Raw genomic sequence first — 26,994 nt, 5'->3', positions numbered from 1 at the left:
AAGGTGCCTACGGAAGGGCTCACCGGCTCACCTCTGATCCCCCTCTCCAACCGGTTCCATGCCCTCGAGGACTCTGCTGTGTCGGAGGTCGGGGGCGGGGGACCGGCGGTAACATCTGAGGTGCGTTCAGGGAGCGGCGGGGTCCATCCTCCGGGGGGCTCACTTTCCTCTGGGGGGGGGACTGCCCTGGGGTCCAGAGGTGAGGAACCCAGTACTGGGAAGGAGTTGACAACAACCATGGACACCTCGGTGTCACTAAAGAGGAGGGGAGAGTCTGGCTCCTCCTCTGAAGGTGAGAGGAGAAAATCGGGGGGTACGGTCAAAAAGAAGGCCGTCTAACTCAATCACCCATGATGGCGGAACCTACCCCGTTGACTCTGGCGTCGATTAATGTCGCCAGTATAAAGTCAGATACGGCCAGATTTATGGCCTTTGATTTTTTCAACCGAGTTGAGGCTGACATTTTATTTTTGCAGGAGACCAGACTAACGGACATGGGGGCCATTTACAAAGCAAAGAGGGAGTGGAGGTGCGGGCCCTCATACTGGTTTCTTGCGGCCGAGCCGTATAGCGGGGTAGCTGTCCTTTTTAAGGCCGCTTCGGTGGAATGCAGAGGGGTGATCGAGCTAGAAATGGGGAGGTGCTTGGTCCTTGACGTCTTCATGGGGGGACAGGAGCTCTGGCTCATTAACATCTATGGTCCACAGTCAAAGTGGGACCGTTAATGTCTCTTCCTGAAGATCAAGCCCTAAGTTTTTACCAGCCGGCAGGTGGGGACTTTAATACTATAACTAGATCCCGTGATAGGGGAGGCCCCGGAGACCGAAGGCTGGCTTTTGATAGTAATACTCTTAATAGCATAGCAAGCGAAGCTCGCCTGGTGGATGTCCACATCCGGCACACCCCAGGTCACGGGGGTTTCACCTTTCATAGGGGTAGTTGTAGGTCTAGGATAGATAGGTTTTTTTTAAAGGAGGAAGCCGTCTCTTCTGCAGTGTCCGCTGTTGAGGTGGAATTCTCCGATCACTGTTTCATTTTCTTTTCCTTGAATGTTACAGAGACTCCCAGGAGAGGGAGAGGCCTATGGAAGCTGAATTCGTCCCTGTTGGAAGAGGCGGATGTAAGACAATCCTTTGAAGAATTTCTTCAGAGCCAGGTACCTCTCTTGGGTCTCTGTAGCAGTAAGTCTGAGTGGTGGGAGATCTTCAAAACAAGGGTTGCGGGGTTCTTCCGTCAGCTCTCGAGCCTCAGAGGCCTGAACAGGTACCGCCTGTATCGGGAGCTGGGGAGGAAACTCGAGCAGCTCGTCTCGACTGGAGGGGACCGTGAGGAAATCTCCAGGGTGAAGGCCTTGCTGAAGGGGTGCCAGTATGATAGGCACACATCCTTAGTTTTTGAGAGGGATTTCGGGAGGTACCGCTCGCCCGACCCCTACAGGAACTGCAGGATGTCAGTGAGTTGCAAGATGGTAACAGGACTGATCGACAGTACGGGTTCCCTGAACAGATCCAAAGCAGGGATCCTGGAGGTGGTCAGATCCTTCTACTCGCACCTCTTGGGAAGGAGGGATCCAGATCGGGATGAGATGTCGGCTTTCCTGGCTGAAACCATCCCTGAGCCAGGGGATGACCCCTCTCTTCATGTTTTGGCAGAAGCAATCAGGGAAGAGGAAGTGAGACGGGCCATTGATGGGCTCCGGCCCAAAAAATCGCCCGGTCCGGATGGCTTAACATCCGAGTTTTACAGGACTCTTAGGGACTCTTTGGTCCCACTCATGACTGAGGTTTTTAATGAATGTCTCTCCTCGGACATTCTGCCCGGTTCAATGAGGAAGTCCACCCTGATTATTCTGTTGAAGGGTAAAGACTCGTCCCGTATTGAGAATTGGCGTCCCATAGCACTTCTCAATACGGACCGAAAGGTTCTGGCAAAGGTGCTTTTTAATCGGTTGGTGAAGTTTGCACCCCGGCTCCTTTCGGGGGCCCAGCACTGCTCTGTTCCAGGCCGCAGTACTTTTAGTGCTGTGCTCGGTGTCCGAGAGGCAGTGGAGCAGGGCAGGGCAGGTCACTGGAAGGGGTACTTGCTGTCCTTAGACCAGGCGAAGGCCTTTGACCGGGTTAACCATGAGTACCTCTGGTCTGTCCTTCTGAGGTACGGTCTGCCTGGGAGGTTTGTTGATTGGTTGAGAGTATTATACAATGGGGCAGAGACTTTTCCGCTTGTGAACGGTTGGGTCGGACCCCCTTTTGAGGTGAGGTCTGGTGTCCGCCAAGGGTGTCCTCTGAGCCCACTGTTATACGTGTTCGCGATCGACCCCTTTTTAAGGAGAGTGGAGCGCGGACCGTTGGTGGGAGTCGGGATGGACCAGGCGGAGCCAGAGGCCACCTTGAGGGTAGTGGCGTACGCGGACGACGTTTCCCTCTTTGTATCCTCGAGAGAGGAGGCAGACTGGGTCATGTCTGAGGTTGAGCGCTACTCGGTGGCATCTGGGTCCATGATCAACCAGGATAAGTGTGAGAGTCTCTGGCTGGGAGGGGGAGTCCAAGTTTTGATCTCCCGGGCACCCTTCCAGGGCCTCAGGCCACAGCAAAAATTTTAGGCATCAGTTTCGGCCCGGGGGACTATCCCCAGCAAAACTGGGAGGGCAGACTTAAGATCGCCGCCCAGAAGGTGGATCAGTGGAAGGGTTGGTCCTTGACCCTGACGGAAAGGGTTAACCTGGCCAAGGGGTATTTGCTCCCTTTATTAATATACCTGGGCAGCGTCTGCATCTTGCCAGAGCCTCTTTGGACGCGGGTCTACAGCCTGTTCTTCCAACTATTATGGGGGAATAGGCTGAACCTAATCAAGAGTGGTCACGTACCGCACGAGGAGACTAGGATGGTTGGGTATGGTCAACCCAGTGGTGTTTCTAGTAAACACCTTTCTTAAGGCAAACATCGCCAACCTCTGGTTAGAGAGGGCTCCTCCGTGGGTATTCTCCTGTAGGGGGTGGTTTCGGCCTTTCTTCCAGGAATGGGAGACAGGAGGGCGGATGAAGGACCTTCGCACGCCTCATGGGCATCTTCCGGCTTATGCTACCCTGGTTGTGAAAGTGATCCGCCGGTGGGGTCTGGGAGTCTGGGAGATCAGGACCTTGTCAAGGAGGTTACTTGACAATAGGGTTCTGTTGACCCACTTCCAGAAGCCCCTGGCCCTCATGGATTGCCCAAGCCGGGATCTAGAGGTGGGGCTCAGGTTATTAAACTCTAAGCGGATCCCCTTGAAGTTTTGGGACTTGGCTTGGCGCTGCTTCCATGGGAGACTGTGTGTGAGGGACAACCTGAAGTACAGGAACTCTGATGACCGGGATTGTCCCCGCGAGGAGTGTGGCGGCATGCTTGAAAGCATGGAGCACTTCCTGCTTCGGTGTCCTTTTAATACAGAGGTCTACAGTAGGGTGGGAGCTTCCATTGGCTGGCCCAGGCTGGCAGGCCTTTCCTATGCGGAGTGGGCCTATGGGGCATTCAGGTCCCTTGGTGGTCGAGATCGGGGCACTGTTTTCTTAGTTAGCTTAGTGACTAGGTTTTACACGTGGAACGCACGGTGTTTAGTGTCCACCCAGCTGAAAGTCCTCCCCCGGGAAGAGGTGATTAGGAACATCCTGGGTGACCTGGCAAAAATGCGCTCACTGGAGTATGAGAGGCTGGGTGCAGGGAGGGCTTACCTTCTATGGAGGGGGTTCTCATTTAATGTGCCCTAGGGAGAGTTAGGGTATGTGTGTCTGTGATAGGGTTAGTTTAGTCCCTTTCTATATTTTATATTTATTTGTAGGGTCAGATAGATGTGTAGGGTCAGGGAGGGACAGACAGGGACAGTCTTTTGGGATAGGTAGCTAGCATTGGGTTGGTAGTGAGGGTCAGAGAGGGACAGGTAGGGACAGGTAGGGAAAGCTTGGTAGGGCGGTAGGGACAGGTTTTTCTTTTTCTTTAATAGGGAGGGACAGGCTGTTTTTGTGTTAGATTAGGGTGAGAGCCTCGGTAGTCTCCAGTTTCCTGGTGGTGGGCTGCTCCCCTCACATTGTAGTTTTTTGTTTTACAGTATCAGAATCTGAATATAGGGCTTGCAAGCACTGAACTTGGGTCTGATCTTTTGGTACATGGTTATTAGTTTTCTGGTTAAGTTGTGATGTCATGTAGGTATATGGTTAGTCTGTGTTATATTGTTATGTTGTGTATTGTTGTTACTGTTATGTTGTGTATTGTATATAAATTATGTATGTGTATTGGTTGGGTGGGGGGTTTTGGCTGGGAGGGGGGAGGGTTTGTGGTGGTTTTGAGGAAAAATTTGGACGTCCTGAGGGATGCCGGAAAAGGCAAAGGGACCTTTTTGTGTGTTAAATGGCCACAAAGTTTAGTGGGACCTTGTTTTGGTAAGGCCACAGACTCTCGTGGGACCTTGGGTGTTAAAAAATGGTGGTGGGGAAAAAAACAACAAAAAAAAAACAAAAACAAAAAAAAAATTATAAAAAAAAAATAAGTTTGCTGTGTATTATGCTTTCGGCCAGATGGCCTATTTCTTTACATTTTTGGCAGTGGGCCAGTTTGTTGTTTTTTCTTTAGGGCTAGTTATTAGTGTATGGGTACGAATGTGAGTGAATGTTGGAAGGGTTTTTGTTTTTGGTTAAAAAAAAAAAAAAAAGTTAAAGTCTTCCCTTGCTGTGGGGGATTTTGGGGAAATGGACAACTTATGTTCGAGGAACATTGCAGGACATTTTAACTGGACATTATATTTTGGACTTGTTGGGGTTTCCTTTGGGTTGTGTTTTGTTGGGGTTTTGTGTTTTGGGTTTTATATAGTGTGTAATTATGGTTTGTTTTATATTTTTATAATAAAAGAGCTCCAGTTCTGTCTGCCAGTGCTTTTACAGCTTTTATATTAATCCCGATTATTTGCTTAAAAAGCAATCCAGAGAAAACCGTTTATATGCGCCATTTGCTTGTTGGCACTGCAGAATACAGCCAGGTCCTTTCCATATTACAGTGCTAAAAATGCAGCTACTTAAAACTGTGGTTTGTCCGTCACACGGATCACATATAATTGTGCTGAAAATATTGCCATTTCTGGCCTCCATTAAAATTTTGTTTCAGTGTGTCAGTGAAGTTATTGACATCAGTTTGCTGTTAAAAATAGTTACCTACAGGCCAGCTATTTTAAACTGTGGTTTGTCTATCACACGGATCACATATAATTGAGCTTAAAATATTGCCATTTCTAGCCTCCATTAAAATTTAGTTGCAGTGTGTCAGTGAACTTATTGACACGAGGTCGGCTCTGTTAAAAATAGTTACCTACAGGCCAGCTATTTAAAACTGTGGTTAGTCCGTCACATGGATCACATATAAGTTCGCTCGATATTCAGCCATTTGGAGTGAGTGTGGGAGATATTGTCCTCAATTTAAAATGGGCAAGGCATGTGGCAAGGGACGGGGAACTGGACGTGATGGTGATGGTGCATGCAGAGGTCGAGGCCATGGGCAAGCTGAAATTGTGCCACAACAAACACCCACATCTTCTCTCCCGACCTTCCTGTCCCAATTCCTAGGGGACCGCAGAACACCAGTATTGAACCCAGAGCAGTGTCAAAAGGTTGTTGGTTGGATAGCGGATAATGCTTCCAGTCACTTTGCTGCCACCACCACCACCACCACCCTGTCTTCCACATGGTCAAATCTCAGTAGCTGTGAGTCTGGTCTGCATATTCCTCACCTTGATCAGCCTTCCTCCCACCATGTCGAGTGCCCGGAGACAACTGATTCCACACTTGGACACTCCAAAGAGCTGTTCACTTTTCCATTTATAGATTCGGGCCTCGTGCCCGGTCCATTTGAAGCGGGGAAAGAGGAGATCGCATGTAGCGATGCCCAAATATTTGAGCAGCCATGGTCACACGAATGCGACAGTGGGAAACTGTCACAAGAGGTAGATGATGCTGAGACACAACTGCCAGAAAGTCAAGAGGAGGACCAGGGTGCGGAAGTGGAAGACGAGGTGGTGAATGATATAGTAACTGACCCAACCTGGCAAGAGGACATGCAGAGCGAGGACAGCAGCACACAGGGGGAAGGAGGCAGAGCACCCCAACAGGCAGGAAGAAGCAGTGTGGTGGTCGCAGACAGAAGGCAGGCAACCTTTTCCCGTAACACCAACAAGACGGACGTTGCCAGTACAACTGTTAGGTCTTCCCAAGTCTGGTTGTTTTTTAAAGACTCTGACGATAACCCCAAAAAGGCCATTTGCACCACCTGTCAGGCCAGCATCAGCAGGGGTGGCAAAACTAGCAGCCTGACCACCACCAACATGATCAAGCACATGGCAGCAAAGCACCTGACTTTGTGAGCTGAACCCCAGGGTCCAGGAACAGTGTCTGTAGGTGGCACCACTGCTTCTTCCGCTGTTGTGCATGCAAAGATGCCTCCTGCCCTGCACCTGTCGTTGCACACTCTCAAGTAGCAGCATCAGGAAGAAGGTCCACGTCCATGTCCCAGTGCAGCGTTCAGTTGTCCATATTCCAGTCCTTGGAACGCAAGCGCAAATACACAGGCAATGCCCCACAGGCCACACTACTAAATTCCCACATTTCATGACTGCTTGCGCTTAAAATGTTGCCTTTTAGGCTTATGGAGATGGAAGCATTCCACATCCTGATGGCGGCGGCCGTCCCTCGGTACTCGGTCCCCAGCCGCCACTATTTCTCCCGGTGTGCCGTCCCCGCATTACAGAAGCACGTGTGCCAAAACATTAGCCGTGCCCACAACAACGCAGTTGCCGTGAGAGTCCACCTATCCACGGACACGTGGACAAATTCCTGTGGGCAGAGATGGTACATCTTGCTGACGGCACACTGGGTTAACGTATTGGAAGCTGGGACCCAGTCGGACCTTGAGACGGAACACGTCCTCCCAACACCAAAGATTGCGGGCCCTAGGTCAATCAGGGTTGCCCCCACAGTCTACAACTCCTGCACCTCATCCTCCTCAGCCGCCTCCTCCTCTTCAGCCTCCATCTTCAAAATGACCACATCAGTCACAAGCTGGAAGTACTGCAGCACTGCCTCGGCCAACTGGCAACAGGCTGTTCTGAAGCTAATATGCTTAGGTGACAAACTGCACAATGCTGAAGAGTTGTGGACAGCTCTGAAAGAGCAGGCAGATCTGTGGCTCACACCGCTGAACCTACAGCCAGGCATGGTCATGTGTGACAAAGGCAGGAACCAGGTGGGGGTCTGAGGCGAGGCGAGCTCACACATATACCATGCCTGGCCCATCTGCTTAACCTCAAGGTTCAGCAGTTTCTCAAATCCTATCCGGAGCTGCTGGATCTGCTTGTTAAAGTACGCCGCCTGTGTGCCCATTTTAGAAAGTCACCTACAGCTTCCGCCGCCCTTGCAGTGTTTCAGGAGCATTTGCAGATTCCGACTCACAGATTGGTGTGTGATGTCCCAACGCATTGGAACTCTACACTGCAGATGTTGGGAAGGATTTGTGAGCAGAAGAGGGCAGTTGTTGAGTGCCAGCATCAACAAGGCTGTCGGTATTCAGTTCAGACTTCACACATAAAACCTCAGGAGTGGACATGGATGTCAGATATATGTACCATGCTCCAAATCTTTGAGGACTCCACCAAGATGGTGAGCGGTGATAACGCCATAATTAGCATCACCATCACGCTTCTCTGTCTTCTGAAATGCTCTCTGCTCACAATCAAAGAGGATGCATTGCAGGCGGAGCACGATGAGATGGAGCAAGGAACCATACAGGGTGATTACACACAGCCCAGCCTCATCTCATCCCAAGGTGGATTGGATGACAATGAGGAAGAGGAGGAGGGGGAGGAAGAACAGGAGCTAGTTTCATGCTCTATAGACAGTACTACCTGCACAACTGTCATACCGTCTGTTCAGCATGGATGGCCAGAGGACAGAGAGGAGGAGGAGAGCATGGTCAGTCATCCTCTTGGTGAGGACACGGAAGTCTTGCCTGTTAGCAGTCTGCCTCGCATGGCTGAGTTTATGTTAAACTGCCTTTCCCATGACCCTCACGTTCTCAAAATTTTGGGTGACAGTCATTACCGGTTGGTGATACTTCTAGACCCATGCTACAAGGAGAACTTTATATCTCTTTTCCCTGACGTGGACAGATCTACAAAAATGGTGCAGTACCAGAAGGCCCTTGTTGCGGAACTATTAAAAAAATCTTCATCTGAAAATGCTGGCGGCAAAGGTCACAATTTGCTGTACAACCAAGGAGTACAGGCGAGAGAGACACAACTTCAATCCACCAGAGACAGGGGAACACTGTCAAAATTATGGGGGAGTTTTCTCAGCCCCTCCCATTGCACAGGTCCTGAGGCGCGGGGTACTCTCACAAGTAGTGTTGAGCCACCCCCGTAGTGTTCGAGTTCGGTTCGGTTCGTCGAACACCCGTGTGTTCGCCGAACTGTACGTCGAACACCTTCGAGCACCGTTAAAACCAATGGCAGGCAAACAAAAACACATAGAAACACATAGAAAACACCTTCAAAGGTGTCCAAAAGCTGACAAACTGCTCAGAAGACACAACTAACACATGGAAAAGTGACAAGTACATATAGTCATGCGAAAAGAAAAGAGGTGGAGGAGTAAAAGGAGGGGGAGACACAGATATAGGCATGTCATGCCCTTCTAAAATCCAAAAAGTGAGAAGCCGACACGGCCAGTCCGTTCCTGCCCGTGCCACCTCTGTGTCGCCGGGTTTGTGCCAGAGCCGCGGTGGACCCTGACGGCCAGCCCCCCTATCCCAATACTGGTGCCTGTCCGCCGGTGGGTCGAGGCCCCCCAAGGTGGGGGGGGGGGTAACATCTGCAGAAGAAAGACCATCTTCCAGCCAAACTAAAATGTCGACTTCTTTTCGTGGACAATGTGATACGATCCCATTCTTACGGACACGCCCATCGCTACAAATTCTAGATGAGGCACAAAAACAGCAGGTGCTTCAACGGATATCAAGTGCTCCTTCAAGTGGGCTCTCCATCACCTCAATTTCAACATCACAAATACTCCAGTCCTCAGAGGTGTCACCCCAATCGCACTTGCTTCCTCACAGCTCCCAAGTCTCCAGCTGCCCGTCTGAGTATGAAGTAACACAGATGGTTGAGTCTGCACAGCTGTTTACTCATACTATAGCCTGGGAAACGGAGGTCTGCTCCAGAGCTTCTGTTAATCCAGATGAGGAAATGATCTGATCTGATGCCCAGAATCTTTATAAGTTGGATCCAGGACCAGATGAAGAAGGTTCTGAGCATAATGTAGACCCTTGTTCCCAAACTGTAACTCCTGTTGGTGGAGACAATGATGAAGACGATGATGAGACTCAAATACCTGATTGGAGCGACAACTTGACTTTTCGGTCAGGGCAGGAAGAGGTTGGCTCTGAGGACGACGGGTGTGATAACACACAGGGTGATGATGACGAGGTTGGAGATCCCACTTACTGTCAACCCACAGTCAGCCAGTCGATGAGGTCAGCAGAGGAGGTGGAGGAGGATGTGACTAGCCCTGGGGATGGGGATGACTCGGTACCCGGGCATTTGCCTGGCCTTGGGGATGTCGCGGTGGTCGGCTCCCTGGCCCGTACCCTGGGGTCTCTCTTTTAAAGGGTGGATAATTGTTAATTTTATAAGAGTTCATGACGCCACCTGTGGTATCTGGTGACAAGCACCAGCGCTGCAGCAGTCCACTGAGGCCGGTGATAAGGCAGCTCGATCGTATAGCTCCCCACAGGTGGAGCTAGGTCTCAGGGCAGCGTATGCAGGGGGAATGCAGGACAGGCGAGACCCAGCTGGGTCAAAGCAAGAACGGGAACGGACACGGTAGTCACTTCAGTACCTTTTACTGGTGGAAATTCAGGCACATCCCGGAGCACTGTAGGGTGAAGGGTGCATATCAGGATCCTCCCCAATGAGCGGGTGTAGGGCCTCCTGTTTCTTGCCTCTGCGTAGTAAGTTTCTGACCTGCCTGGAGCTAGGCCTAACTTTGTCTCTGTCCTGCGCTGGCTGACCTTGTGGTAGGGCCTTCTCTTGGAGTTCACGCTCCCAGTATGCGGGGCCTAAGCGTCTCCTGGCTCTGTTACATATCAGCACCTTAGCGATCCTGGGACTTGTAGTTCTCCAGGGATTCCGGTTATGCCTTACTGGGTCATAGAGATACCGGTAAGCTCGGATCCTGTGTCCGGTAAATGCTTCGGGGTGAGCTGGTTAAGCTCCTCTGCCCCTTATGTACTAACTCGCCACTCGCCTTCGGCCTACTCGGGCCCTCACTAGGCTATACACACTAACGGCAGCTTGCCGCGCTTCACTGATCTTACGGCACCGGCACACCTTAAGCTCTATCTGGGCTCCCTGAATCTAGCAAGCAGGAGCCTCGTGCTCCACTGCTGAACTATTAACTGCGTTCTCTAGACTAGACTGAGCTCCACTGCAGACTGACCTCTCTTAGGCTTCTCTACTGCAGGAACTCTTCAGAGGAACTGAACTGCCTAGCTCCACCTTCCCTATTTATATCCCTAACGGGCTCCCTCTGCTGGTCTGAGGTGGAAGGTGGAGATGTGTGAATGTTTATGGGGGCCTCTTGTGGAGGATTCCATCAATGCACTCTTCTAGGATCTGTGATACCAAGCGCAGCGGGGCATCACAGATGCTATTGACGACGAGGTTAGGTTGCGCCTTCCTGAACAGAGACGGAGTACTGGAAGCACGTCAACAACTGCATCCTCAACCACAACTCTGCCTCTGACCACAAGTCGTAGTGGCTCTTCAGGTCACATGGGCTCTAAGCCTTGCATAGCCTGGGCATTTATTCAGATCGATAAGGATGACCCAACTCGTGTTATCTGTAATATTTGTCAGCAAAAGCTAAGTAGAGGCCAAAAAATCCATAGTTTGAGTACTTCATGCATGTACCGTCACATGGATATGAAGCATAAGTTGCAGTGGGAAGCTCACTGTGCTACAATGCGGCCTAGCCGGCTGGGCCAACCACCGTCTGCCCCATCTTGTGCATCCCCAGCCTCTTCATCCTCTGTGACTGGGGGGACAGCAGTCACACATGTTTTTGGATGCAGACCTACCACCTCTTTACCCGCAACAGCCAGTGTGATTGGCAGGTCGTCAGCTCATTGGGAAGTGGAAACACCTGCTAGTGTTGACCGCTCTCCGACATCGAGAGCACCACCTTTGGATCAAGGCAACCTAACATGTCCGCCTGCATCTTCCTCACAGAAAGGCAGTTTGCCGGGGACACCCTTCTCAACACCGTCTAAGCACAACAGCCAGCCCTCGGTCCCTCAGATGTGGAAAAGTAAAAGACCATTTCCTCCTAGCCATGAGAAAGCTAAGAGGTTGAATTTCACCATCTGCAAGCTGTTGGCTACAGAAATGCTGCCTTTCCACCTGGAGGACACAGAGGATTTTCAAGACCTTATGTCCGTCACAGTGCCCCAGTACCAGATGCCCAGTCGGCACTACTTCTCAAAGAAAGGTGTGCCTGCGCTCCACTAGCATGTCGCACACAACATCACCGCTTCTTTGAGAAACTCTGTGTGTGACAGGGTGCACTTCACCACAGACACTTGGACGAGAAGGCATGGACAGGGGCGTTACATGTCGCTGACTGGGCACTGGGTAACTATGGTGACAGCAGGACAAGGGGCTGCTGTCCAAGTCTTACCGTCCCCACGAGTTGTGCGTCAATCCTCTTTATCACGAAGTTCCTCCACTGCTTCTGCCTCCTCAACCTCCTCTCGGTCCTCCACCTGCACCCAAAGCCTGTCTGGTAATGCCACCTGCTTTCTAACTGCGCAGAAGGAATCCTGCACACCTCCTTACTATGCTGGCAGCAGGGCTCAACGGCATCAGTGTTTACTTTGAAATGTCTGGGAAATGTGAGTCACACAGCTGAGGAGTTGTGGTCAGCTCTGGAGACCCAGTTTCATGAAAGGTTGTCTCCACTGGACCTGCAACCAGGGAAGGTCATGTGCGACAATGCTGCAAACCTGGGTGCGGCACTTCGCCGGGGCAATGTCACACACGTGCCTTGTATGGCTCACGTGTTGAACCTGGTTGTCCAGCAATTTTTAGCCCACTATCCCGGACTAGATGGCCTTCTGCTGAGGGCACGGTCGCTGTGTGCTCACTTCCGCCGTTCGCATCCCACAGTTCAACGACTTACATCTCTACAGAAGTCGTTGGGCCTGCCAGTTCACCGGCTGAAATGCGATGTGCCGACACGGTGGAATTCAACTCTGCACATGTTGCAGCGACTGTGGCAGCACCGACAAGCCCTGGTGCAATACGTTCTGACGTATAGCCTGGGCCAACGAGATCCAGAGGTGGGGCAAATCACGCTGCAGGAGTGGTCTCAGATCAGGGACCTATGAAGTTGACGCGCCCCCTGGGCCTTGGGGTACCTTGAGCCGGGCCGGTAGACGCTGGGGGTTGTAGTCACTGTGGCGGTGACCCAGTCCGTGACCCAGGGTGGTCAATCCAAGGGTAATTTGTATATATGGATTTTATAATGTCTGACTACGCCACCTGTGGAGTGCGGCCAAAGGGGCCGCCGCTACGGAACAGTCCTCTGAAGCTGGTGGTTTTGCAGCAACGGTATTATTACTCACCACAGGAAGAGTGTAGCTTCAGGGCAGTGTGGGTGGATGATGGTGGTTGTAGTGCAGGGAGTCAGTAATGAACACAGAGTCCGTGTGATGCCGTCTCAAGATATTACTCACAGTTGTTGTAGTCCAGATTACAGGTACCAGAGCAATCTCCCCCGTCGTGCTGTGCATACTCAGTGAGGGGCTCAGTCCACCCCCAGATAGCTCCGGAGTACTTATCAGGACCCCCTTCTGTGTGTCCTTTCTCTGGCCTTCTCCCTGCACCTCACACCCAGTGACACTTCTATCCGGTATCCTCGGGCCTTGGCGGGTGACGTGTGTTCCGTCCCCTGGGTCCTATGTGGCTACCTTCTTAGTGAGACTGGTGTGGACTTTGGCCTGCAGTACATGAAATGCAGCAGCCTCCGGTTTCTAGTTGAGCCTTGCTGTTTCTCCGCTAGTTGAGGGACCGGTTCCCCTTATCTGGCCTGACCCCTCTACCTCCTGGTAGCAGCGGGAGTACGGGTGGCCTTCTGCACGGCCCGTAGCCGTAGGGTCCCTTCGGTTCCTGGAGCCTTCCAGCTCCCACTCCTCTCTTCTCTCCTTCAGTCCTGGGCCTCCCAGGCTAGGCCCGCCTCCGGAGCAGAGCTCATGCCTAGTCTCTGCTCCTGTCACTTTTCCTCCTCTGACTGGCTTGCTCTTTCTAAGATGGCTTCCTATTTATATTCTCCTTGTCATGTGCTCCCCTAAGCTGCTCCCCTAAGCACCCACTACATAGGACCCTCAAACCAGCTAGGGACCTGGGACTGTGCTCTCCCTTAGGAGCAATCTCGCCCTACCCCCACTGCGGGTATGTATTGGATGCAGGAGTTAGGGTCCCGAGCCACACGCCTTCCTTACCTGAGGGTGAGATACCACACCTCTGGGTGAGATGCAGTAACTCTGTGGCGACTGAACCCTCAGGGGCGCCACACACCCATCTGCACAGTTTTGAAATGGCGACGAATATGTTTAGTGCTGACGACGATGCCATTATCAGCATGACTATTCCGGTGATTTACATGCTGGAGCACACATTAAACAGAATTCAGTCAGGTGGTGGGACAAGAGGAGGTGGAGGAAGTAGAGGAGGAGTCGTATGCGGAAGGGATAACATCTCCAAGGTCCAGACGGTTGGCAGCACCAAGGCGGCAGGCATGGGAGGGTGGGGGAGAGGGATTAACCAGGGCGCATGGTAGCAGCCAAACTGTTGAGGAAGGTGCAGGAGCCGAGGAAGAAGTGGAGGACGAACTGGCGATGGGCATGGAAGACTCATCAGATGAGGGAGACCTTGATCACATTTCTGTTGTGCGAGGTTGGAGGGAGAGGGCAGAGGAAGGAAGCATGATTCTTACCTCGCTACCAACACAACAAGGACTTGGTCCTTCTGGATGCGCAAGACACATGAGTGCCTTCTTGCTGCACTACCTGCAACATGACCCCCGGATTGTCAGAATTTCGAAGTAATCCCGACTACTGGGTTGCCACACTCTTAGATCCCCGGTACAAAAGTATATTTGCCGAAATAATTCCTGCAATAAAAAGGTATTGACGAATGCAGGAGTATCTGCAGACGCTGTTGCAGAATCTTACATGTGCTTTTCCACAAAACACCAGTGGTGCACGTAGTGAATCTCACAGTTCTAACTTGCCAACGGTGGGACTGTCGAGTCTTCATCACTCAAACAGTAACACTAGCACAGTATCTGCTGGTAACAGCAATTTTGTGGAATCGTTTCACCACTTTTTTAGACCATCCTTTGCAAGGCCACAGGAGACAAGAAGTCTGACACATAGTCAATGCCTAGAGAGGATGGTACAGGAGAATCTCCAAGTGAACATCAAAGCCATGACTGTGTCACTGGACCCTTGCTCATTTTGGTATTCCAATCTGGAAAAATCGCCGGAGCTCACCACTCATGCTTTGGAGATCTTGTCATGCCATGCAGCCAGCGTTCTCTCTGAACGTGTGTTCAGCGCTGCTGGTGGTGTGCTGACAGATAAGCGCACGCGGCTGTCCACTGAGAATGTAGACAGACTCGCGTTCATAAAGATGAACAAATCATGGATTCGCAAGAACATTTCTACCCCTGTGTCATCCTTGGGAGACTAAAAGCTTGGGGATTTGGTAAAATCACCTCACCAACCGTTTTAAGCAACAGTGGGGCAATTGATGCCACTTAACCCTAGAACGCATGACCATAAAAATCTACACTTTCACATACCTGGGGCCCTTTAGGCCCGTGTGCAAATAACAAGGAATAACTCAAACTCAAATGACAAACAACTATATACATGAAGAATACCTAGAGTTTCAAAATTCTAACTAAAGCAATCTTGCAGAAAATAGAAAACAATTAACTGGGCGGGCCTGCAAGGCCACAGGTATGCGTTCTAGGGTTAAGTGGTGTCTGTGCCACAATTTTGGGCGTCCCCTTGCTGTGTCTTACGTGACGTTGGCATCGTCAATTCCAGGTGGGTTGGGTCGCACCCCCCCCTTTTAACTGTAAGAAACTACATACACTATGGCTTGGGGTAACACAGATGGTTGAGTCTGAAGAGCTGTTTACTCAGAGGTCTGCTCCAAATCTTCAGTGTCTGCTAGTCAGCGTAGAATTTTTAACTGCATCTAGCCTAGGCAATACTTTGGGCGTAGTAGCCCAGCTGCGAAGCAAGCTGCACCGCCTGTGTATCTAATAAGAATTTTTAAATGAATCTAGCCTAGGCAGACTGTGGGGACCCCCAACCAAACCCAGACGCTCAGCCCCCCTACCACCCCCCTTTCATGGACAATACAATAATGTAACTCTAACAACTGGATGGGTGAGGATCGGTCACAGCTTTATTAACTCTTTATACTCATTCCATTAGAAAAGCATTTTATTTCTAAAATAATTCAGCTTGTTGCAGCATGCCCTGGGTCCCCACTCCGGCAAGTTGGCCAACAAGTGTAACTCTCCAACATGTCCTTTCTATTTCCAGGCCACGGAGGATCCAGCGTACTCGTATGCAGGACTCTGACCCCCACCCATCACTCTTAACGCTTGTTCCACTCCGTCCTGGAGTCCTGACAGGAATATGTCCAGTCCAATATCTATTAAGTGAACACCGTCGGGCCGTATGAGGCCTGCTTTATCTCCTTCCAGTTGTCGGTGTCGTATCACTACACCGCCTCTGTCTCTTCTAAATTTTGCCATCCGAATATTTATTACCCGCCTTGTCCATTCGATGGCCGTGATGTCTCGCGCACCTTGCCATACCGCTATCGGCACAATCTCTGACCATACTATAGCTAATTTTGTGAAAAATTCTCTGAAGCGCTCAGTGTCTAGTTTCATTATTGCCATTAGTTATGCGCTCTTGTGATGACCTAGGTTGTTTCCCCCGGCCTGTATAACTAAGATGACCGTACCTCTTGCCTCTCTACCTACCTTGATTACCTCCATTAGTACCTGTGGCCATAGCAGGCCTCTAATACCTCTCCAGTTGAAATATGTGTTATGAAACTCTAATTTCCTCCCGCCTGGGCGGACTTTCGCCCTTTTTTGTGCCCAATATATATACGAGTGGCCTATCACTCACACTGTTGGCTTAGCGTCACCTGTAAAAGAAGCAAACCACGTTAGGATAACAAGTCCGGTCTTATGTATCTCGCCAAACACGTGGATCGCCATCTCCCTATCCTCTGAACTTCCGTTTCTGACAGTCCTGCTCTTGCTGCTTCCGTGGCCGCACCTATGCGGAATGAGTGTGTCCCGTAATCTTTGGGGTGGTTCCCTGCCGATGTTATGCATTTATTAAATATAGCTTGGAACAGGTATCTTGATAATGGCGTTCCATCAATGTGTGATGGGAAGAAATTACTTTGTGATCTGATGGTTAGATATGTTTTTACTATTGTTACCCGACTCAGTGTACCGTTTGTGGGTTGTAGAAGTACCCAAGTACCCCTGCCCGCTGGAACCGTTTTCGATTGGTGTATGCGTAGACGTATTGCATTATTGGCTATGACTACGTCCTGGTGTAATAAGCCTCCACTGGTGGTAATTTTGGATTGAGGGACTAATTCGCTTATATATAGCGCGCCGAAGAAGGCGATCACAAATGCAGTAGACATTAGTGTTGCTTCAAATTGTGAGTGTCATGTTAATGGTGTTAGGGATAAGATGTGAGAAATCAGTTTTAGTGACACGGGACGGGACGTCTACATTCCTGACTTGGCTGACCCCTTTTCCACCCTTTTATGGATTGTCTGATGATGAATCTTTGTCACATCTCCCCAATTCAGTAGTTGGAAGTGAAATGCTACTCCGGTCAGACACCGCTGCGCTGACGCCCCTGATATGCCCCTCATCATTAGCTGGTGGAGAAATTCTATGATGACTTGTGATCTGGCTTGTTCACATTGGTCAACCCGTCTGCCTGCTACTAGTCGTGTCCACTCTTCCCATGCCTTACCGTATGCTTGCCATGTTGACGGGGCAACTGACGCTCTGATTAATGGCGTCAACTATTCGCCACTAGATCCCATAGGGAGGGTGGGCAACTGTTGCCCGATGGGTGGGCGTTGTGGAAGAGCTCTGTGAAAATCTGCCAATTGAATTGTTATAAAGCGTTAGCAGCAGCTTTGTACCCCTCAGCATAGTGGCTAGCGCGGACCCATACATTGTGTTTTAGGCACAGGAATGCTAGCCTGCGTAGTAGGCCTAGCACTGGGAGAGACGATGATGCCATCTTATTAATGCAGTGCGCTAGGCTGGTGTTTTGTGTTATGAAGCGTATATTTTTGTTAGCCAGGCGCGCGCCCCATATTTCTATTGCTACCACTATTGGGAAAAATTATTTTCAGGGCTAGATGCAGCTAAAAATTATTATTAATTTCAAAGCTGGTGGAGCTTGGTATAGATGGCCTAATACAATGAGTCCCACACACTGCTAGAAGCCCAAATATTTTTTCAGAGCTAGATGCAGATAAAAATTATATTCAGTTTGCAACCTGATGGAGGTCAGTATAGATGGACTAATAGACCAAGTCCCACACACTGCTAGAAGCCCAAATATTTTTTCAGAGCTAGATGCAGATAACAAATATTTTTAATTTGCAACCTGATGGAGGTCAGTATAGATGGACTACTAGAACAAGTCCCACACACTGCTAGAAGCCCAAATATTTTTTCAGAGGTAGATGCAAAATAAAATTATATTCAATTTGCAACCTGATGGAGGTCAGTATAGATGGACTAATAGACCAAGTCCCACACACTGCTAGAAGCCCAAATACTTTTTCAGAGCTAGATGCAGATAAAAATTATTTTTAATTTGCAACCTGATGGAGATCAGTATAGATGGACTAATAGACCAAGTCCCACACACTGCTAGAAGGCCAAATATTTTTTCAGAGCTAGATGCAGAAAAAAATTATATTCAGTTTGCAACCTGATGGAGGTCAGTATCGATGGACTAATAGAACAAGTCCCACACACAGCTAGAAGGCCAAATATTTTTTCAGAGGTAGATGCAGATAAAAATTATTTTTAATTTGCAGCCTGATGGAGGTCAGTATAGATGGACTAATAGAGAAAGTCCCACACACTGCTAGAAGGCCAAATATTTTTTCAGAGCTAGATGCAGACAAAAAATTATTTTGAATTTGCAACCTGATGGAGGTCAGTATAGATGGACTAATAGAGAAAGTCCCACACACTGCTAGAAGGCCAAATATTTTTTCAGAGCTAGATGCAGATAAAAATTATTTTTAATTTGCAACCTGATGGAGATCAGTATAGATGGACTAATAGAGAAAGTCCCACACACTGCTAGAAGGCCAAATATTTTTTCAGAGCTAGATGCAGAAAAAAATTATATTCAGTTTGCAACCTGATGGAGGTCAGTATAGATGGACTAATAGAACAAGTCCCACACACAGCTAGAAGGCCAAATATTTTTTCAGAGGTAGATGCAGAAAAAATTATTTTTAATTTGCAGCCTGATGGAGGTCAGTATAGATGGACTAATAGAGAAAGTCCCACACACTGTTAGAAGGCCAAATATTTTTCCAGAGCTAGATGCAGAAAAAAATTATATTCAGTTTGCAACCTGATGGAGGTCAGTATAGATGGACTAATAGAACAAGTCCCACACACAGCTAGAAGGCCAAATATTTTTCCAGAGCTAGATGCAGACAAAAAATTATTTTGCATTTGCAAGCTGATGGAGGTCAGTATAGATGGACTAATAGAGAAAGTCCCACACACTGCTAGAAGGCCAAATATTTTTTCAGAGCTAGATGCAGATATAAATTATTTTTAATTTGCAACCTGATGGAGGTCAGTATAGATGGACTAATAGAGAAAGTCCCACACACTGCTAGAAGGCCAAATATTTTTTCAGAGCTAGATGCATAAAAAAATTATATTCAGTTTGCAACCTGATGGAGGTCAGTACAGATGAACTAATAGAACAAGTCCCACACACAGCTAGAAGCCCAAATATTTTTTCAGAGGTAGATGCAGATAAAAATTATTTTTAATTTCCAACCTGATGGAGGTCAGTATAGATGGACTAATAGAACAAGTCCTACACACTGCTAGAAGGCCAAATATTTTTTCAGAGCTAGATGCAGACAAAAAATTATTTTGAATTTGCAACCTGATGGAGGTCAGTATAGATGGACTAGTAGAACAAGTCCCACACACTGCTAGAAGGACAAATATTTTTTCAGAGCTAGATGCAGAAAAAAATTATATTCAATTTGCAACCTTATGGAGGTCAGTATAGATGGACTAATAGAATGATGCTATTCCCAAAAGGTTTTACTTCACTAGGTGCAGTCATAAAATTGGTATTCTATACACAGGTGGTGTATCTTGCAACACAGATAGGCTACTCCACTGACTATCACACTCTGCAATAGGCCAAAAAGGATTAGCTTTGCTAGATTCAGCCAAATGCTTTGAAAAAAACTTGCACATCACTGGCACAGACCTGCCTGGCAAAAACTGATGTATCTTAGTCCTGAAATGGTCTGCAATTACAATTAGTCTTTACTCCCACAACCTACTGTATCTATTTAAGAGCACAGACCAGACTGATAAAAGTCATAGGAAATGCTGTAACCTAGTCCTTAAAAGGACTGCAATCACAACTATTCCCTACTCCCAAGCTATCTGTAGATTTGTGCGAAAATTGGCTTGAAATTAACAAGGTATAGCGCACACAGCAACAGCGGTGCCGTCTAACACGCAGCTGCAGCAGTGAGAAAATGGTGGCGGCGGGGAAAATGGCTTGGTCTTATAGGGCAAGGACATGTGACATACACTGCCAATGACACATGCCCTTGCTTGTGTGAAAAAAAGCACTTCGCTCCTTGTGTGCGCTGCTGATAGGCTGACAGATTGCACCTCCCCACTGTAAATACGGGAAAGAGAAAAAAAAATGGAGATCTTCATTATTCCTGCAGAGATCCATCCCCTGCCCCTCCCCCCACCCCGATGTACACTCAAACTGCGTATTAACATTAATTTTCAGCATTACTGAGAAAAAATCCAGTTATGATTTTGGTGCACGAACAGTTATCGAACATAACCTCGAACAGCCGAATTTTTCTCAAATCGTTCGTGTTCACCGAACGGCTCGAACACCGCCCAAAACAGCTCGAATTTGAGATTGGCGAACAGTCCGAGTCGAACAACGCTCATCTCTACTCACAAGGAGGGCAAAGTTTGGGAAGATGCTGAGGGAGTACCTTGCCAACCGTACCAACATCCTCTGTGATTCCTCAGTGCCTTATAATTATTGGGTATCCAAGCTGGATACGTGGAATGAAATGGCTCTCTACGCGTTGAAGGTCCTGGCCTGCCCTGCTGCCAGCGTTTTATCAGAGCGGGTTTTTAGTGCCTCTGGTGGAATTACAACTGATAATAAGCGCATCCACCTGTCAACTGAAAATGCTGACAGGCTGACTCTTATAAAAATGAACAAGGACTGGATTGGGCCAGACTTCTCAACACCACCGAATGATAGCAGCGTAACATAAACTCAAATCCAGTGTCTTTTTTTCGAGGTGTATTCCCATGAACCTCTTCACACCCACACATGTGTATACGCTTCCTGATTTTTACTCTCTGCTCTTGTCCTCCTCCTTCTCATCGTCCTCTTCCTCCACCACCATATCACCAGGGTGACCGTGGTCCGTGATGCAACACCCACATAATTTTTTTAGAGGGTGTTTATGATGCCCGTAAAAAAAATGTTTTATACAGTATGTTCATGTATACTTCCCAGGGGGAAATGTTTGTCAGCCCATGCACTAAATGCATGGGCATTACAAGTATAAGAGACCCGCTTCTTTCTAATGGAAACATTTTTTATGAGGCCCTCCTCCACGTCTCTTCCAAGGGGCATTGGAGTGCCCCCAAATTTTTGGCAACCCTTACATTCACTGCATAGGCAAACACAATGGGAGACCTACTTCCTAATAATGGGAACATTGTTTTCAGGAGGCCCTCCTCTAAGTCTCTTCAAAGGGGTATTGGGGTGCTTCCAAATTTTCAAAGTGGTATTGGGGTGCGTCCAAATTTTGGGCAGCCCGACACTCACTGCATACGCAATAACAGTATAGGAGACCACTCTATAGCAATGGGAACAATAAAACATAGCCGACTGATGGCTCTCTAAGAATAGTGAGGGCCAACTGTTGGCCTTTTAAGAATAGTAACGGCCACCTGATGGCCCTATAAAAATAGGCTTTGTGACTTTCAGAGTCCTTCCTTCATAAATGAAACATGATGTGTCTGATGATATCTCACACACCACATGGCCAGATGCAGTTGTAAAATGTTAAAATTACATTTCCTGGTGAATGCATTTGTCACGGTTGAAAGCAATGCAAAAGTGCAAAAACGCATCAAAAAAAGCTAAGTGTGAACATAGCCCAAGGTGTGGAGGAGTATTTTTGTTTTTGGTTATTTATTTTGCTTTATATACAAGTCATTACCCTGGAAAGGATGGTCCTTAACATATTTCCCAGGAAAATCCATTTTGGTTTAGTTTTGGTATGTTTTATTGTGAGTCCGTAAAAGTGGCATAATACCTCTGACAACGTTGTTGACAGAAGTGACCTGGGAGTCAGAAATGCTTCCAGTGGTCTTCCCCATGCTGTTCCCATGTCATTTGAACACTGTTCCCATTTATATGGGAAATGTTTAGGCCCTCTGCAGACCGCCGGGGGGAGCCACCTGAAAAATGTTCGAATTTCCCATAGACTTACATTGAGCTCGTTTCTCGGGTCGAGCACCCAAGTATTCCAATTTGCTCGACCCGAGCAATGAGTACCCGAGCATTTTAGTGCTTGCCCATCACTACACAACACTTTATTAACATAGACATGTATCACGTAATCTTATGGATTGTTACATGTGTACAACATCAGAACAAATAACAGTACAAGAATACATCACCAGAACAACCATCAGTAGAGAAATACATCAGTAAAACCCCAATCAGTACAGAAACACAGCATCCCAACCCTCAAGTACAGAAATACATTACAAGAACCACCAGCATACTGAAACAAATCACCAGAATCACCATCAGTACAGAAATACATCACCAGAACCACTAGCATTACATGAATAAATCAGTAGGACCACCATTAGTACATGAATTCAGCACCAGAACCACTCATCAGTAAAGAAATACATCACCAGAACCACCGCCAGTTCATGATACATTAATTGTAATGTCTGCTCAAATCCATATAAATTTGTATCGCATGAACCTACAACTCTCAGTATGTCGTTAACAAAGGTTAGGAGAAGATGTGTGTTGTTGTTTTCAGTCACCCTCAGACTGCAGACCATACAAGAACCACAGTACTGATGAGAATTTGTCAGTATCAAAAATAAACTTTTTATATCTAGGTACTTTGTAGAAGACTTCGTCTCTGATTGGAACTGTCCTTTTTCTTTTCTTCCTCTTGTCTAGACGCCATAATGACTTTTTACATCCACAACTCGTCTCTGCAGACTTTCATCTCCTATGGTCTTCTGTAGCACATCCCCACATGATGCCTTTAAACATAGCAGCGTGATAATAATGCTCCTGGATAAAAATATCAGCCCTACATTGAGCCCCTGAATAAATAATTGCCTCTCATTGTGTTCACTGCACAAAATATGATTTCCACACACTGTCCCTCTTATGGTACATGCCCTCCATACTGTCTTCTACTTTCCATTCTGGGCCCCCTCTTCACACTGTCCTCTCACACTATGTCCCCCCTATAGTTCCCAGTTTCTATACTGGGTCCCCTCATTACATTCACCCTCCTCGACATACATTCCCCCCATGCTGCCCTCTCTCTATACTGCACCCCCACACTACCCAGTCTCTATTGTATGCCCCCTCACACTTTTCACCCTCATACTGTCTCCTCACAAATCCTCCACCCGATAACCATACTGTCTCCTCATATACTTACCCCCTTTGTGTTTAATCTGTCTCCTCACACATTCTCCCTGCTCCCCATACCGTGTCCACACCCATTCCATCCTCTCGCTCCCCATACTGTGTCCGCACACATCCCCACCCCTCACTCTCCATACTGTGTCCGCATCATCCATATTTTTTTCTCATAAATCCTCACCATGCTTTCCATACTCTGTCTGCACTCATTATCCCCTCATACTGTTTCCTCATACACTTCTTCTCACTCCCCATACTGTGTTTACACCTATCCCCACCCTTGCTCCTCATACTGTTTCCTCAAATTTCTCCCTCACGCCTCACTTCCCATACAGTGTCCACACCCATCCAACCCCTCACTCCCCCTCACTCCCCATACTGTGTCCGCACCCATCTCCCCTTGCTCCACATACTGTGTCCACACCCATACCGCTTTGCTCCTCACACTGTGTTCGCACCCGTCCCATCCTCCCTTGCTCCCAATACTGTTTTTGCACCTATTCTCCCTCTTCATCACTCCCAATACTGCGTCTGCACCCATCCCCCTCACTCCCCATACTGTATCTGCATCCCCCCTCCCTCGCTCCCAATACGGTGTCTGCATCCATTTAACCCCTCCCAATATAGTGTCTGCACCCATTTCCCCCTTGCTCCCCATACTGTGTCTGCACCCACCCCCCTCATGCCCAATACTGTGTCTGCACTCATTCGCCCCTTTCACCCCCAATGCTATGTCTTCAACCCCCTCTCGCTCACAATACCATGTTTGCACCCATCTCCTCTCACTCCCCATACTGTGTTTGTATCCTTCCCCCCTCCCTCGCTCCCAATACTGTATCTGCACCCATCCCCCCTAACTTTCCATACTGCATCTGCACCCATCACCTCTCACTCCCCATACTGTGTCTGCACCCATTCCTTCACTCGCTCCCCATACTTTGTCCTTTCCTATTACAATAAAGCTTCAGTGTCTTCAGCTCCACTGGAGCACTTACCACCAATGGGTATGTGTGGGAAAATAAAGTCACGGTATCCACCACTGATTACAGGTGCACACAGCACCTCTAACCAGCGGTGGATACCGCGTTCTGCTGGGTTGCAAGATTTATACAACTAGGGACACTGGGTCCTTCCTACTTCTACCATTTGACAAGCAGTCTGTTTACTGATGAAGGTCTGAATGACCGAAACGTTTATGATTTTTGGTGGACTGCATTAAAAATTCCTGCAAATTGAAAACTTTTTGAGTGCCGAGGTTATTTTCTATGATCATATGGGTTTGGCCCTTACTAGAGCACCATTGTCCGGCAGTGCAGTGGTTTATCCTTTACTTGATGGGAAAAACTGACACACGGACCAAACACTGAAACTTGGATCCTAAACATTGATGAATCTTGGACTCTTTTTTGCATACTAAAAAAATCATTGCTATCTGAATGAGGCCTTAAATAATTTAACATTACAAAAGCCATTGACCAATGTCAATTTACGTGTCAAAGAAATTATAATTTTATGTTATGATATCCCAATGCTTTATTATCTGCTTTATGGCAAAAGTTGCTATATCAGTACATCGCTCTGGTAAAATGAAAAATGGAAGCGGAGTCAGTTCTGATGTACAAACCAGACCAGGAAAGCAGGGGCTGTTTTACGTGTCTCACCCTTTATTATTTCTAGACCAGATATTATTCGTACAACACCAGAAAATTTATTTTGGCATGTATTATTTATTGATGAATCTGCCCTGACTTTTGAGCTTAATAGACCAAATTTACAGACAGACATAAAAATAATAAAATAATCCAAACAATTATCATGAAATTTCTTGACATGGATGCTAGTTAAGTAAGGGATCATGTTAAGCTATAAAGCCTAATTAATTTGGCATTAATAGTCTTGTCTTTCTCCACAGACATTTTATAAAGATATAAAATTAAAAAATTCCTAATAAACAGGGGTAAGATGGAGTTTATTTGACACTGTATGACAAAGTGAGAACTGTACAGTCTAGTAAAGAGTACTTTACAAGCTGACCCCTATTTCCGAAAATGACTTTTATAATGATAATGTGCAGCAGATGAGGTGTGCTCGCTTAGTGAGAAAAGTCATCAGCATTAAATGCTTTTCATCTTTACTAATATTCTAGGTGTGTTGCCACTATGAGTTTTATTTAAATGTTCTATTAAATTTCATTAAACTAGGATGATGGGGATGTAAAAATGCCAAAGTGGAAGCTCAGAAGATGCAATTACAAGGTCTTAGTGCTCTTTAAAGTCACCAAGCCCACCACTTCGGGTATATAAAAGGGAGAATTTTAGGCACCGGACTCATCCGCAGCTTCTCCCACTCCGAGCACAACTGATTCCAAGATACTCTTCGGAGATGTCTATTAAATCTGGACATAGCCAGCATGGAATCAAGAGCTTCAGCTCATCCTCAGCTTGCTTACCATCTGTGAACAAACATGGCTCCATTGGTTCCTACACTACTAAGAAAATATCAATTGGCCACAAAATGCACCCATCGTTCAGCAGCAAAAGCGTCTACAGTGTTGGGTCTGGAGGACACAAGATGTCAAGTGGATTGAAGAGTGGACATGCCTATGGTTTCTCTGGAATTGGACATGGATTTAGTGCTAGTGGCCATGGATTAGGTGGATCATTTTGTTCTCCTGGTATCACAGCTGTTACCGTTAATCAAAGTCTCCTGGCCCCTCTCAATTTGGAGATTGATCCCAATATCCAGAAAGTTAGAATTGATGAAAAAGATCAAATTAAAGGTCTGAACAACAAGTTTGCCTCCTTCATAGACAAGGTGAGTCACAATTCATAAATCTTATATTTAAAGCACCACCCCAGCATTTTTTTATTTCACCTCTGGAGTGCTGCTACTAATTTCAGCTCCCTGCTCCTAGTATTATACTTACCAGCCTGCTTCTTCATCTGTTATCAGCACTGCTCCTGTTGGTCTTCTGCAGGTCGTGATCTGACGGATCGTTCCAGTGTTTGCTGGGCGAGCCAGAAGTCACAACTCAATGTAATCCTATGACAGCCAGAACAAGACCAGAACAAGGCCCTCAGAGACTTGCATTGAGAGCTTGTGACCGTTACCTCTGACTTACAGTAAGTCAGAAGTTGTGGTCATAAGATGGCGGTGCGGGACTGGAACGGCGCTGGGAAGAGTTGAAAATGGCAGCTGGTAAGTATAATATTAGGGTCAGGGAACTTAGATTAGTGGCACCACTCCAGTGCTGAAATAAAAAAAATGCTGGAGAGGTGTTTTAAAAAAGCTTAGTGGACGACAGTTAAGATATGATGCCCATGCAATCGATAACTGTAGGTCCAGTTTAGGCATAGAAACATGTTTGCAAATTATGGCTTTATACAGTATTGTACATATTGTGCTAAGTGCTGACAAAGTGCTAATCAGAGAATGACAGAATTGGGAAACTATGGAAAAAACTGGTCTAGTGTCTCTCACCAGACTCCTACATTACACGTTACCCTGCACATCCAGACCAATATTCTATATCTATATGCTCATTTAATGGCAAATAACACTTTTTTATTATTTTTTTTCAAGAGAACAGTTAAAGGGGCATTCATGGTTGAGATGGGCATACATGTCTATGACTAGATGGCACAGGTGGTTGGAAATACTGAAATAGATAGGTGCAGCTGTTGAACTCTGTTCCAATTACTCCCACAGAAGTGAATGGGAGCTATGGAAACAGCGTAGCACAGCAAGCTATGCTTTTTTCATAAGGCCTGGGTTATAGAAACTACATAGCTCGCTGTGCTGTGCTGGTTCTCTAGCTCACATTCAC

At 47.6% G+C, this 26,994-nt stretch overlaps 1 protein-coding gene across 2 annotated transcripts in view; it reads left to right on the top strand.

The window, feature by feature from the left end:
* Positions 1-26,994, top strand: part of LOC141197846 (keratin, type II cytoskeletal cochleal-like) — a 52,016-nt gene that overhangs the window by 12,785 nt on the left and 12,237 nt on the right. For both annotated transcript variants that reach the window (XM_073662916.1, XM_073662915.1), the window contains exon 2: positions 25,370-25,982. In XM_073662916.1, the coding sequence (XP_073519017.1) occupies positions 25,551-25,982 (432 nt within the window). In that variant the 5' untranslated portion in view covers positions 25,370-25,550. The remainder of the gene's footprint in view (positions 1-25,369; positions 25,983-26,994) is intronic.

This window comes from Phyllobates terribilis, unplaced genomic scaffold (genome assembly GCF_046119375.1).
Source record: "Phyllobates terribilis strain yellow unplaced genomic scaffold, ASM4611937v1 Scaffold_2__4_contigs__length_985480577, whole genome shotgun sequence".
Lineage (NCBI taxonomy): Eukaryota > Metazoa > Chordata > Amphibia > Anura > Dendrobatidae > Phyllobates > Phyllobates terribilis.
This window is presented reverse-complemented; position numbering and strand designations above follow the sequence as displayed.